This window comes from Micromys minutus (genome assembly GCF_963924665.1).
Source record: "Micromys minutus genome assembly, chromosome: 20".
NCBI classification, from domain to species: Eukaryota; Metazoa; Chordata; class Mammalia; order Rodentia; family Muridae; genus Micromys; species Micromys minutus.
The window spans coordinates 22,182,145-22,195,181 of NC_137955.1; the positions used below are offsets into that span (position 1 = coordinate 22,182,145).

The 13,037-nt window shown below is 43.2% G+C and overlaps 1 protein-coding gene across 1 annotated transcript; it reads right to left on the reverse strand.

Annotated features, from left to right (window-relative positions):
* Positions 1-854: 854 nt before the first annotated feature.
* Positions 855-9,736, reverse strand: CARD6 (caspase recruitment domain family member 6; the record flags this gene model as incomplete). Its single annotated transcript, XM_080933743.1, has 3 exons — positions 855-3,157; positions 5,788-6,306; positions 9,454-9,736. The coding sequence occupies 3 exons, from the start codon at positions 9,734-9,736 to the stop codon at positions 855-857; spliced, it is 3,105 nt and encodes a 1,034-aa protein (XP_080789869.1).
* Between the last annotated feature and the right edge of the window lie 3,301 nt (positions 9,737-13,037).

The window sequence follows — 13,037 nt, forward strand, 5'->3', positions numbered from 1 at the left end:
ACCAGGATCAAGTTGATTTAACTGTACCAGTGGTACAGAGCATCTGCTCAGTGGCTGATCATAGACCCAAAGCCAAGGCACCTCTGAAGCAGCTTTTCTTCAACGCTGAGATAAGCTGAGCTCCTCATTCTCATCACTTTACAATTACACAGAAATCCATTCGTCACATATACAGCTATCGGACAGATGTGAACTCAGGCTTCATTCCCTGAGTTCAAACCCCACGTCGTCTAACAGTGACGGCTGGATTCCATGAGTTTATGTATCCTTAGATCCTATTTTTTTCTCATCTTGCATTTGTGATCTGACAGTTTCATACAGTGACCATATCCATCCTCAGCTCATCCCCAGTCCCGCTCAGCCTAACACCCACCCTCTCCTTCCTGCTCCTTTGGAGGGATGGTTGTTGGTTTGGTTTGGTTTTGATTACCCACTGAGTGTAATTAGTGATGCCTTCTGGAATACTGACCTTTGGTCTGATATTAGACTCAACCCTTTTGTCCCCAGACAGGGTCTCATTATGTACTCTGGCTGATCTAGAACTTGCTATGTCATTGTTATGTAGGACCAGACTGGCCTCAAACACTCAGAGATCTGCCTGCTTCTGCTGAGTTGGGATAGCACAGGCTTCCCGTGCTAAACCCTGTAGGTGTGTGCCACCTTTTCCAGCCAGATCATCCTTTGAACTGCTTTCATATTTCCCACACTTATTTTGCTATGCACTTAAGACTTTGCATAATTTCTTTTGTTCGGCTAATTTTATTAGCCTTTCACTAAAACTTTTCTTCACACTGTTATATAAGAAGAATAACTTCAGCAAAGAACTTACTTCATAGATCTCTAGAGCATGTTCTTTAACGTCTCCCTGCTCTTGGGTGGGAGGCCTTGGCCTGTGAAGGCTTGGTCTGGGATGATTTCGGTTGAGTGGGTCTTGGCTGAAAAGGCTTAGATTGGGACTGATGAGATTTGTGTGCCTTGAACTGAGTAGATTGGGATGGGGAAGGTTTAGTTTGGGAGGCCTGGGAGTGGGTGGGTTTAGCTTGGGAGGCCTGGGAGTGGGTGGGTTTAGCTTGGGAGGCCTGGGAGTGAGTGGGTTTAGCTTGAGAGGCCTGGGAGTGAGATGATTTTTTCTGAGAAGACACAGGTTGAAAGGTCTTAGGCTGGAAATCTTTGCTCTGGGATTTGGGTTGATGGGAACTGGACTGGGAGGCAGATGAAAGTTTACTCCCAGAGGTAGACTGAGGCCCTGGTTTGGAAGCTTGATCTGAAGGCCTCCCCTGTGTTGCTTGTTGGGCTCCTTGGTGAGGAGCTGGTGTTATTCGTTCTTGAGTGGCTCCTGCTGGCTGACAGGACTGAGGGTGAAGATATTTAATATGGGACGGTGTACTTATAGATTTTCCAACTGCTTTAGTCAGCTGCATCCCCCGGGCACAGGCTTTCTCGAGCTGTGGCTTCCCTGTGGCTTTCGTTGTTTGTGAGCCAGGAGCACATCCGTGACCAACACGAGAGACCGCTGTCCCAGACCTCTGACGAGTTCTTGATGTCTGCCTGCTTGTCTGTCTCTGCGATCTCCCAAATGGTCCATTCAAGTGATACTGCTGAGGGGCTGCTGAACATTTTGTAAATGTTCCCCTTGAGTAAAATCTCCAGGGTTGGAAACACTTAACACCAAAGTTCTGTCCTCTGCTGTGAACACTTGTGTTCTGATGGGGGAATGGAAAAAACCACTTAGCCCTCGGCTGTGACCCAAAGTGGGGGCTCGGAACCCAAGGGGCTTTCAAGGGGATGTGGTAAAAGTTACTTCCAGCTTTGATGGGCATGGGCCATGGGTGTGCTGGATAAGGCATGTATACTGGAGTCTGATGGAGAATAGGAGCATTTTGACTGTCCTCACATTGAGCCCCAGGCTCTCTGATTGGCTTCTGAGCTGGGCTTTCAGATGGGCTTTTTGTCTGACTATATACTTGTTGGTTTTCACCTTCAACTCTTCTGGGGGAAACCTGAATATCTTGAGTAACTTCAAAGTCTTGGTCTACCTGAATCCCCAGCTCTCTGGCCAGGGAGGCCATATCTTCCAGGGACACAAATCTGAGTGGAGAGGATATTACTTCCTGAAGGGCAGCTTGGAGGGCCTCCATAGTCTGCCTTCCCTCCCCAGCTTCCTCTACTTCCCAGAAGAGTAGCTGAGATGGCTTCAGTTTTAGGATCCTTTGGAAAATCTGGGCTTCTTCACTCTCCTTGGTCTGGGGGCTGAGGATAAAATAGCATCGTTCAATGGCGTCTTCGCCCAAAAACATTAACAAGTCCCATTCCTTCTCACCAAGGCAGTCTGTGAAAAAGAATACGGCAGAGGAAACCTCCACCAGAAAACCAAACTGCATCCAGAAGCTTTCCAAATCTCCACGAAGGTTGGCCACAGCAATAGGCTCCTGGAAAATGTGAGGGCTCTCCTTTACCAACCTGTCGGGAAAGCACCACGTTACTTCCACCAGGCCATCCGAAATCTGCCGAGGAAGCACAGGAGCAGACAGATCCCGATGGAGGAAAAACGTATGTGGTTTCTGTTGGGAGGGGCTGAGCAGTGTGTTGAGAATTCTGGACTTGGAGAAGCTGCAGTGTCCTAGTCGCACAAAAGAGAGGATGGGCGTCTTCATGAGACTCAGAGGTGTGCCTGTTTCCCCGAGGGGCCCTCCAGAGGACTGTGTTGAGTGCTGCTTTAAGTTCTTCATGGCCCCCATCATTAAGATGCTTTTGTTGTTTTCTGCGTCCGGCAGTAGCAGGGGAAGAGCGAACTGGCACCGGTGCATGTTTGACAGGACTTCCCGTTGCAAAGAGCTGTCTGCACAAAGCACGCAGGCGCAGAGGACATCCAGGGGATTGATGGTTTGTGTGTCTCCAATTCCCAACTTCTCTATCCCAGCCAGCAATTCTTCTTTGTTCTCTTCGTCCACCATCTTCCGTGGAAGGATAGAATCTCTGGCTGTCGAGTCTAAAGCCTGAACTTTCATCAGGAAATTCCAAGCTAAGTCTCCGGGGGCTTCAGGCGTCCACTCACATCCTCGGTCTATGGAGAACTGCTTCACAAAATCGGGGAGAAGCTTTCTGCTCCTGTCCATGTTCAAACAGGACAGGACATGTTGAAACGCTCTCTTTCTTTCTGTAAAGCAGAAAGTACTCATTATTCCTTCCCCTTAAAAGTCCATAATTGACGATTTCATTGACAAAAGTTGAACCAACACAACATGAAAGCTTCGCTTCATGCCCTCCCTGCCCTGTTTTCCTTCTAAGAGACGCACTGATTTGGTGTGGTAAGTGTCTTTGGTTGTTTTTTGGTTGCTGTGACAATGAACAAAAGCACCTTGGAAGTGAAGAGGTTACTTCGGCTTACATGTTCCAATCACAGTCTGTCATGAAAAGGACGTCGAGGCTGTGTAGGACATTGTCTACGGCTGTGACTATGGGCCTGGCCAAAAGCTCATAGCTGGGGGAACACACTATTGGGACCTGCTGAAGTGTTGGCAAACCGCCTCCTGATGTAGCTTCATACCCACACAGTAGGGCTACCATCAGCCTCGGTCAGAAAAGCCTCCCTCTGTAGCAACTACTTAATACAGAGACCCACAGCTGGCCAAGGCATTGGGAATGCGTGACTAGTAAGTGCTTAGCACTTAAAAGAACATCCCTCCAGTGTTTTCCAGGACTCGGAGAACATCATGGAAAAGGGGGCCGATGGAGACAAGGGCTTTGAAAACACTGTGTGCTGGCCTGGAACAGTCACTGCGTTCATCAGTCCTGAGCCGTCTGCACAGAAATGTGCCTGTTGGCACTGTCAGGAGTAGCTGAAGGAATCTATCAGCAGTTGGTGGCTACTAGGAGGTGAGTCTTTGGTATAGCGCCAGTGAGCTGCCCAAGTTCCAGTGTTTAATGCTGTTTGGTACCCTACTAAAGGAGGCCCTGGACAACTCAATGGGTACAAAGCAAGAGGCCTGAGAGGTGGGAGACTTGTTGGGTACAGGAGGGGATGGGGGTATGTAATAATAGAAGGTGGTAAATATGGACAGAATACATAATCTTATATACATAAATGAAATTGTAAATGAACAGATTAATTAAAAACAGAAAAAAAAAATGATGGGAAGGGACAACAGAAATCAATAAGCTGATAATCAGTATTTACTTATTTTCATCCCGACAGCCTCCGAGTGCAAGACTCGGGATCTGCAATTCAAGAGTCTGCAGATCAAAGATGTTTGGGGGAAAATATGTTTATGCTGGACAGGATGCCTAACTTTTTTCAGGGAAATAGCCATATTTCCCTGAAGAGTAACTAGTTACATAGTCTTTATTTTGTTAGTGTACATATTCTAGGAGCTTGGAGGAAGGAGGGGGGGAAGAGAGAAGATGGTTAATGGGTCCTGCAGGGCAATAGTTAGTTAGAAATAACTGCTAGGCCAGGGAGATGGCCCTGTGAGTAAAGGCACGTTCTTCCCAGCATGAGGACCTGACTTGCATTCTCGGACTCACATGGAAACAGGAAAAGAACAACTCCTGGGAACTGTCATCTCACCTCCATCCCCTCCCAACACACACACAAATAAATGACCGAAGCACAGTGGGAAAGCTGGGCATGCACATAAAGAAGAAGAAGAAGAAGAAGAAGAAGAAGAGGAGGAGGAGGAGGAGGAGGAGGAGGAGTAGCATCTAATAGTTTTATCGTAGTAAGACATCTTTGGTTGAGAACAATTTCTTTTTCTAGATCAGCTAGCATAGAGAGCTGTTTTAGTTTGTGTTTGCTTTAAGATGGAACTTCATTAGCCCAGGCTAACATCAAACTCCCCGTCTTCCTTTCCTGGTCTCCAGAGTGTTGGCAAAGCCTGTGTGCACCCCCACACCCAGTGGGAGGCTTCTGAATGTTCCCAAACAAATCATGTCTGGGGCGAGAGACATGCCAATTACTCTCAACTGCTATTGCACACTGTTCATAGTTATTGACTTGTTACACTGATACTGCATAAATGCATGGAGTTACTATATGTTAAAACCTAATAAGGGGGCTGGAGAGGTGACTCAGATGTTAAGAGCACTGGTTGCTCTTCCAGAGGTCCTGAGTTCAATTCCCAGCAACCACATGGTGGCTCACAACTATCTGTAATGAGACCCGATGTCCTCTTCTGGTGTGTCTGAAGACAGCTACAGTGTACTCACATACATTAAATAAATAAATCTTGAAAGAAAATTCACTTATTTTAAAAAATCTAATAAAAGATAAAAGAACATGTAGAGGTTGTATACAAATATCAAGTCTCTTTCTTTCAGCCTATCTTTTTTTTTTTTTTTTTTTTTTTTTTTTTTTTTTTTTTTGAGACAGGTTTTCAATCTGTAACCCTGACTAGCCTAGAACTTACCATGTGCCTCAGATTAGGCTTAAATGTTCAGTGGTTCTCCTGCCCCAGCCTCTGGTTGCTAGGATTTCAGGTATTAGCCACCAGGCCTAGTTCTCTATGCCATTTTTAATATGGGATTGGAGTATACACAGATTTTGGCAGCTAAAGGATGTCCTCATATCTGTTTCCCTCAGACACTAAATCTTTCTGCTGTACTGTCTCCCACTCCCCAGACCCGGGAACCCCCTCGTCCAATAACCTGCCCTGGAGAAAGTCAACGTTAGAGAAACACCAGGTTTCCGATTAGTTGATTTGCCCTATCATATCCCTTCTCCACTATGTCATGGCACCTTCTCGGTCCATTGATAAGTTGCCTAATTAATTACACACAGTGTCTCCATACCTTCAGCACTTTTCTCCTCCTCTTCCAATGAAACGGGGGTGTCTGAAGCATCCTCACAGCTACTGTCTTCACTGGAGAACCCCACGGTGTCTTCATTCTCACATCCCTCCTCACTATCATACACAAAGCACTGTGGGTCATCACCAGCCTCTTCCTCCAAAACAGACTCTTCAGGGTACCCAAGAGACTCTTGATCTTCCCCTTCTTCTAAGTACAGCGACTCATCTGGCTCATCGTATCTCTGCCCATCACTTAAGAAGGGGATACTTGCTGGAACTTCATATTCAACTCTTTTAGCTGACCGTCCAGCAGTGACTTGCAGTGAATCACACCCTTCCTCGTTCTCCCAGGAGGATACTGCCGGTTTCATGTGGTTACATTCCTTGTAGGTGAAGAACTCAGGAGCTCCCAGATCGATGCATTCTTTCTCTTCTGAGAGCTCTGCTATCTCCGGGGAAAGGGGATCTTCGGAATCCCTGCTCACCCCCACAGTCTCTTCAGTCCCCTGTCGTGGAACCTCTGAAAGGAAAGCATTTCATTATTGCCTCTGATTTTCAAACATAAGAATTTTAAATTACCTGACATCTCTTGTCCTCAAAGTATCACCCTTTCATTTTATTTCCCTTTCTTCCTTTCAGAGAAAAACTGTTGTCTGTGTTGACTGGACTGGCCCAGATTCAAATATCTAGTTTGCCATAGTTGCTCCCACTAGCTGGGGCTACAGGAATGCAATCAATCTCTCTTCTTTGTTTCACTGAACAATCAAATGCCTATTACATTTAATCAGTAGCAACAAATAGGTTATCAGAACTTTCTTCTTCCCGTGGAGGGAAAAGATCAGAACAAGTGCTGCCTCTCGTAGCAGCTTCACATGGTAAATAAGCAAAAAGAAATGTATTTGTCATGAACAGTTCTTAATCATACACTTGATTCGGCTCACAGTAAGAGTTCTTTGGGCCTTTGCTAAGGAAATCTGATCCCAGTAATTCCTAGCAAGTGAGACAATTACTCATTATTAATAGTAAAAGCTATTTTCTAGGATTATGATGCTTGTGAAGGTTAGTTTTAGCTGTCAGCACAACTTAGAATCACAAGGGAAAAGAGTCTCAGATGAGTTTTCTTCATTGACTTGGCCATTTGGCATGGCTTTGAGGGATTGCTTCAAATTAACTGTGGTGGGAAGACCCGCCCCCGCCCCACCCCCTATCCCTGCTAGCCACTGTGGGTGGTAGTAATCCCTAGGCAGGATGTCTGAACTGTATAAGGTACAGAACCCAAGCTGAGCTCAAGCAAGCAAGTATGCATGCATTCTTGTGCCTCTGCTCCTGACTGTAGAAATGACAAGCTGTCTCAAGCCTCTCTGCCTCTCTGCCTCTGTGACTTCTCCCATAGTGATGAATATAACCTATAATTAGAAACTAAAAATAAGTCACAAACACTGCTTGTTTGTCCAAATACAAAGACTGGAAAGGTAACTAGAACAAAACTTGCCCTACATTAGGGATCATGAGTACACACTGTTTTAATCTAAGCCCCTACCTTTCTATCATCCCTTGAAATCACCTTGGACCATCTTTTAGATTACTTTGTTTTTTTTAGGAGCTACACCTCCCTCTAGTGATCATTTCCTGAATTGCTAAACAATACAGTAGAATAGCCCCCCCCCCCATCAAGAGTTATCTTTTGCAACATGTCATTTTTTAAGATGCTATAAATTTTTATTAGTTCTTACTAATCATACAATCCATTGTGGCATTCTCTCTGTTTCTCTCTCTTTCTTACACACACACACACACACACACACACATACACACACACACACTTTCCTCTCTCCTCCAGTTAGTCCTTCTATTCCCAAAAGATGTTCTCTCCTACTTTCTTGTCATACATATTTAATATGCATATGTAGAAATGTAGGTTCCACATATGAAATTTAAAAACAAAACCAAGCCAAGATAATATTAGGTAACAAAGAAGGACAAAATGCAGGTAAAAGGGCATATGAGTCATGAAAAAAGATATAAAGCTATTTTTAACTTTAAAAATGTTTTAAGTAAATCCCACCTGGGTCCATCCCATATGCAGCAACAAAACACAGACACTATTGCTGATGCCAAGAAGTACTTGCTGACAGGTGCCTGATATGGATGTCCCCTGAGCAGCTCTACCAGAGCATGACAAATACAGATGCTCACAGCCAAGCACTTGACTGAGCATGGGGGCCCCAATGGAGGAGTTAGAAAAAGGACTAAAGAAGTTGAAGGGGTTGGTAACCCCATAGGAAGAACAACAACCCAGACACCCCCTCCCCCAGAGCTCCCAGGGACTAAACCACCAACCAAAGAGTATACATGGAGGGACCCATGGCTCCAGCTGCACATGTATCAGAGGATGGCCTTATCTGGCATCAAGGAGAGGGGAAGCCCTTGGTCATGTGAAGGCTTGATGCCCCAGAGTAGAGAAACGCTAGGGCAGTGAGATGGGAGTGGGTGGGTGGGTAGGGGAGCATCTTCAAAGAAGCAGCAGGGATGGAGAATGGGATAATGGGCTTGTGGAAGGAAAACCAGGAAAGGAGATAACATTTGAAATATAAATAGATAAAATAAACAATAAAAATTTTTCATACATTTTTTTCTGAGAGAGATTAGGATAGGAAAATGTATAGTCAAAATATATTAAAAATAAAAACCTACTTCCCATCTCTCAGTTTGATTGCCATCATAGTTTCATTCCCCTCTTTTTATTTTAATTAGACATGTAATTAGAAGCCAAAGAGTAGGGGGATGGAGAGATGGCTCAGTGGTTGGGAGCACTGACTTTTCTTCCAGAGGTCCTGAGTTCAAATCCCAGCAACCACATCGTGGCTTACAACTGTCTATAATGAGATCTGATGCCTTCTTCTGGTGTGTCTGAAGACAGTCTCAGTGTGCTTTCATATAATAAATGAATAAATCTTAAAAAAAAAAGAAGTCAAAAAATCGAAGACTAAAACCCTGAGTGAAGTTCTATAGTTCCATGGTCATTCTAGCTATACAGACATTCACAGCAATGGATCATTCAGGACAGGACAAGTTTTTGAACTGCTTCCTTAAACTAGCTCTGTTTTATTTGTGAACTGATTAGAATAAACAGATATATTTTTACAAAAGAAAAATAACCATATTTTACAAAGTATCAAGTTCAAGACCTTAAAACCTTCGTTATTAATCAAATGGAGAAACTACACTTCTAGAAACCACAGTTCTTATCTCAGAGATCAAGAAGCTGCTGATCTTCCAACTTGTTCTTTAAAATGATGTTCCCTGCACCTTCATTTTAGAGTGGTTATTGAAAGGCACTGCCTGAGGTGTCTGGGGATAAAAACATCTCCAAATCTACTCGCACAAACAGGAAAGCCCTAGATGGTGCCATTATCAACAGGTGTGCTCTTTCTAAGTCACTGCCAAAGCAACAGGCCTCGGTTAGTAGTGCAAAAGCTGCTGAACTGTGCAATCAGCCATTACCAGGCTCCTGACTCAGTGAGATCCACAGCTCCCGTCTTTAGAAACTACCCACTTTCAGTTTCACATTTCAGTCAAATCCAAACAGGCAACAATTCTTTTTCTCTTCTAGAGCATCTATCTGCCTCCTCCCCCCTTTGCTTCACATCTTAAAAATTCAGCTTACCGTGCTCTATGCCCAAGGTGGAAGCTGACTCTGGGAAGGCATTAGACAGATACTTGAGGAAACAGCAACAGCTGTCCTCTCCCTTCTTCTGGATCAAAATTAACAGCTTTCGGCTTTTTTTCAGGGGATCCGTAATTTCCTCTAGAGTCTCATACTCCTCCTCAGAAATCAGTCCCCGAGAGGTTAATGTGTCCAAGATAGAGTCAGGATCTTGTTGGATGATGCTGAGCAACTTGGTTCGTTGTTTCTCTATGATTTCTGAGGCAGCACCTTCTGTAGCCATTGCTTCCCTACAAACCAGGAAAGGGATCAAGTCACTCTGGCACATAAAGGAATCTGTGTTAACAAAGGAAGGCAGAAAGCCTACTTAGCAAAGATAAAATATGTCCAAATACCTTCTGTTGGAGAGTGCGGAGAGGAACAAACTCAGGAAAGGAAGTCAGCCTGGAGCACTCTGTTGGTGATTTCCTGTTGCTGGTCGTTTATCTGTTCAAACAGTGTGTGTGTGTGTGTGTGTGTGTGTGTGTGTGTGTGTGTTTAGGGATTTGCTGAGGACAGACTCCAAGGTCTCATGCTGTTCTGCTACTGATCTGTACCTTACTCTCTGCTCTTTTTGATGGCTAGACTAAATTTCACTAATACTGGGCAGTGGGAAACATGCCACAATGGTGGTAAACACCTATGATCACAGCATTCAGAAGGCAGAGGCAGAAAAACCAGGATCATTGCAATTTCACCGCTGGCTAATCTACACAGTATGCTCTAGGCCATTCAGAACCACACAGTTAGACCCTCTCTCAATAAAACAAAACAAGAAATGGAGTGATCCTGGGTACTTCCTCCAGGAAGTTTCCCTTGAACTTCAAATTAGGTCAGGTATTCTTGCTCTGGGTCCTATACTGTGATGTTATAAATGTACATCGAACTGATTTGTGGAGAGTAATCCTCAAAATGAAGCTTAAAAAAATAGAGCTAGATAAAAATTGTAAATTTATAACCTTCACTCTAGTAATCCAACCTTTGGAAATATAGGAGCTGAAGAGATGGCTTAGCAGAAAGAACACTTGTTGCTCTTACAGAAGTCCTGTGTTCTGTTCCCAGCACTCACAAGGTCATAACACTCCATAAATCTAGTATCAAGAGATCCAACTCCTTTTCTGACTTCCATGGGCACTGGACACACAAAAGGAACACATCTATCTATACGTACAAGCAAAATATTCATATATATATATATATATATATATATAACAAAAGAAAAATAAATCTAAAAATATTTAAAGAAGATATTAGATACATGCCAACAAATATACAAAAAAAATATTCCAAATGTATGATAACAGAAAAGCAAAATTAACCTAAATTTCCATAAATCAGAGATCTGTGAAATGAATAATAACTAAAATATCAAAAAACTGTTAAACTGTTCAAAGATTTTACTAATTTGTGAGACATCATTTGGGTGCTCAGAATTGACCTGATTCCCTGGAAGAGTTAGCCAGTGTTCTTAACTGCTAAGCCATTTCTCCAGCTTCCTGCTAGACTGTTTAAAAGGAGAAAGTAGAACCTAATAGTGATTATTATCTTATATTATTCTGGAACATAGCAAATTCCAGACCCCATTCTACAAAAGAAACTGGGCAAGATAATACACACCTTTAAGCTCTGGGAGGCAGAGGCAGGGGGATCTCTGGGAGGCAGAGGCAGGGGGATCTCTGGGAGGCAGAGGCAGGGGGATCTCTGGGAGGCAGAGGCAGGGGGATCTCTGGGAATTGGAGTGTGGTCTACATACCTAGGTTCAGGCTAGAGTAGCGTAGTGAGTCTCTGCCTCAGAAAAACAAAACAAAAACAGTGTGTTCACAGGATATGTCTATTGCACACATAGCAAATATTTTAATAAGACGATAGTCAAGACAGCCCAGATTTAAATACTGGCTACTTCAAGAGATCGGATTATGAATGGGTTTATATTTTATACTTTAAACACTAATCCATTTTAGTGCTGGAGAGAAGGCTTAGCAGTTAAGAGCACTGGCTGTTCCTGCAGAGGACCTTGGTTTGATTCCCAGCACCCTCATAATGGCTCACAACTAGTCATAACTCAACTGCTCTTCTGGCACCAGGAATACATGTGGTGCATATACATACATGCATGTGGTGCATATACATACATGGAGGCAAAACACTCACACAGAATAATTTTTTAATTTACATTAGTTTTTTTGAAACAGGATCTTTTTCATATAGCCCTGCTGTTCAGGAACTCATTATGTAGACCAGGTTAGCCTGAAACTTACAAAGACACACTTACCTCTGCCTCCCAAGTTTCTAAAATAAAAGGCATGTGCTACAACAGAGAGCAAGAATTTTAGTTGTTTTTATTAGCAGACATTTTTCTCATTTTTATTAAATTTATATAGTTGGTCTTTAATTGTAATTACGTAGTTCACAGAGCATGGAAACAGCCTAAATACCAGCATGAAAATAGATAACCTGTAGAATTCCATTAGAATATTTTTTTAGATTTTTATTAGAGCCAGGTGGTGGTGGCAAATGCCTTTAATCATATCACTTGGGAGGCAGAGGTAGACAAATCTCTGAGCTGAAGGCTAGCCTGACATATGAACTGAATTCCAGAAGAGCCAGGACTACACAGAAAAACACTGTCTCAAGAAGCAAAAATGAGGGCTGGAGAGATGGCTCAGTGGTTAAGAGCACTGACTGCTCTTCCAGAGGTCCTGAGTTCAATTCCCAGGAACCACATGGTGGCTCACAACCATCTGTAATGAGATCTGATGCCCTCTTCTGGTGTGTCTGAAGACAGTGCTGTGCTCAAGTACAGAAAATGAATAAACAAAATTTTTAAAGAAGAAGCAAAAACAAAACTAAACAACAACAAAATATTTATTTTTATTTACGTGTTCCTTTGTCATATGTGTGCTTGTACACCCAAGGCTAGAAGGAATTAGATTCCTGGAGTTTTACGTGGTTATAAGTTGCCTAATAACCACGGGTGGTTATTGGGAATCAAATAACCACCCGTAGTTATTAGATTAGGTGGTGGGTGTTGGGAATCAAACTTGAATCCTCTGGAAGAGCAGCAAGTGAACTTAATTGCTGAACTATCTCTCCACCTCTTTTATTTAATATATTATATAGCATTCAACAGGAAGAAAATGTCAATACCTACAATATAGAAAAAGTATTACAAAGTATCAAGGAAAAACTAAAGATCCCCAAAGGATCACATTCAGTATGACATCCTTTTAAAAGTTAAAATTAAATATATTTGTGTGTGTGTGTGTGTGTGTGTGTGTGTGTGTGTGTATCACATGCATGTGTGTGCAAGTGCATATGCACAAATACATACCTAGGAATATTCATGAAGTCATTAAGATATTATTAGATGAGCAAAGTAGGCAAGATACAGAGGAGTCTAGGACAGAAGGATGGACTACCTGATTGCAACAATTGCCTGCCAGCCTGGCCCACCTCAGAAAACCTCCCATTAACAAGGCATGGTGGCCCACACCTTTCATCCCAGCACTTGGGAGGCAAAGGCAGGCCAATTGCTATGTATTGAA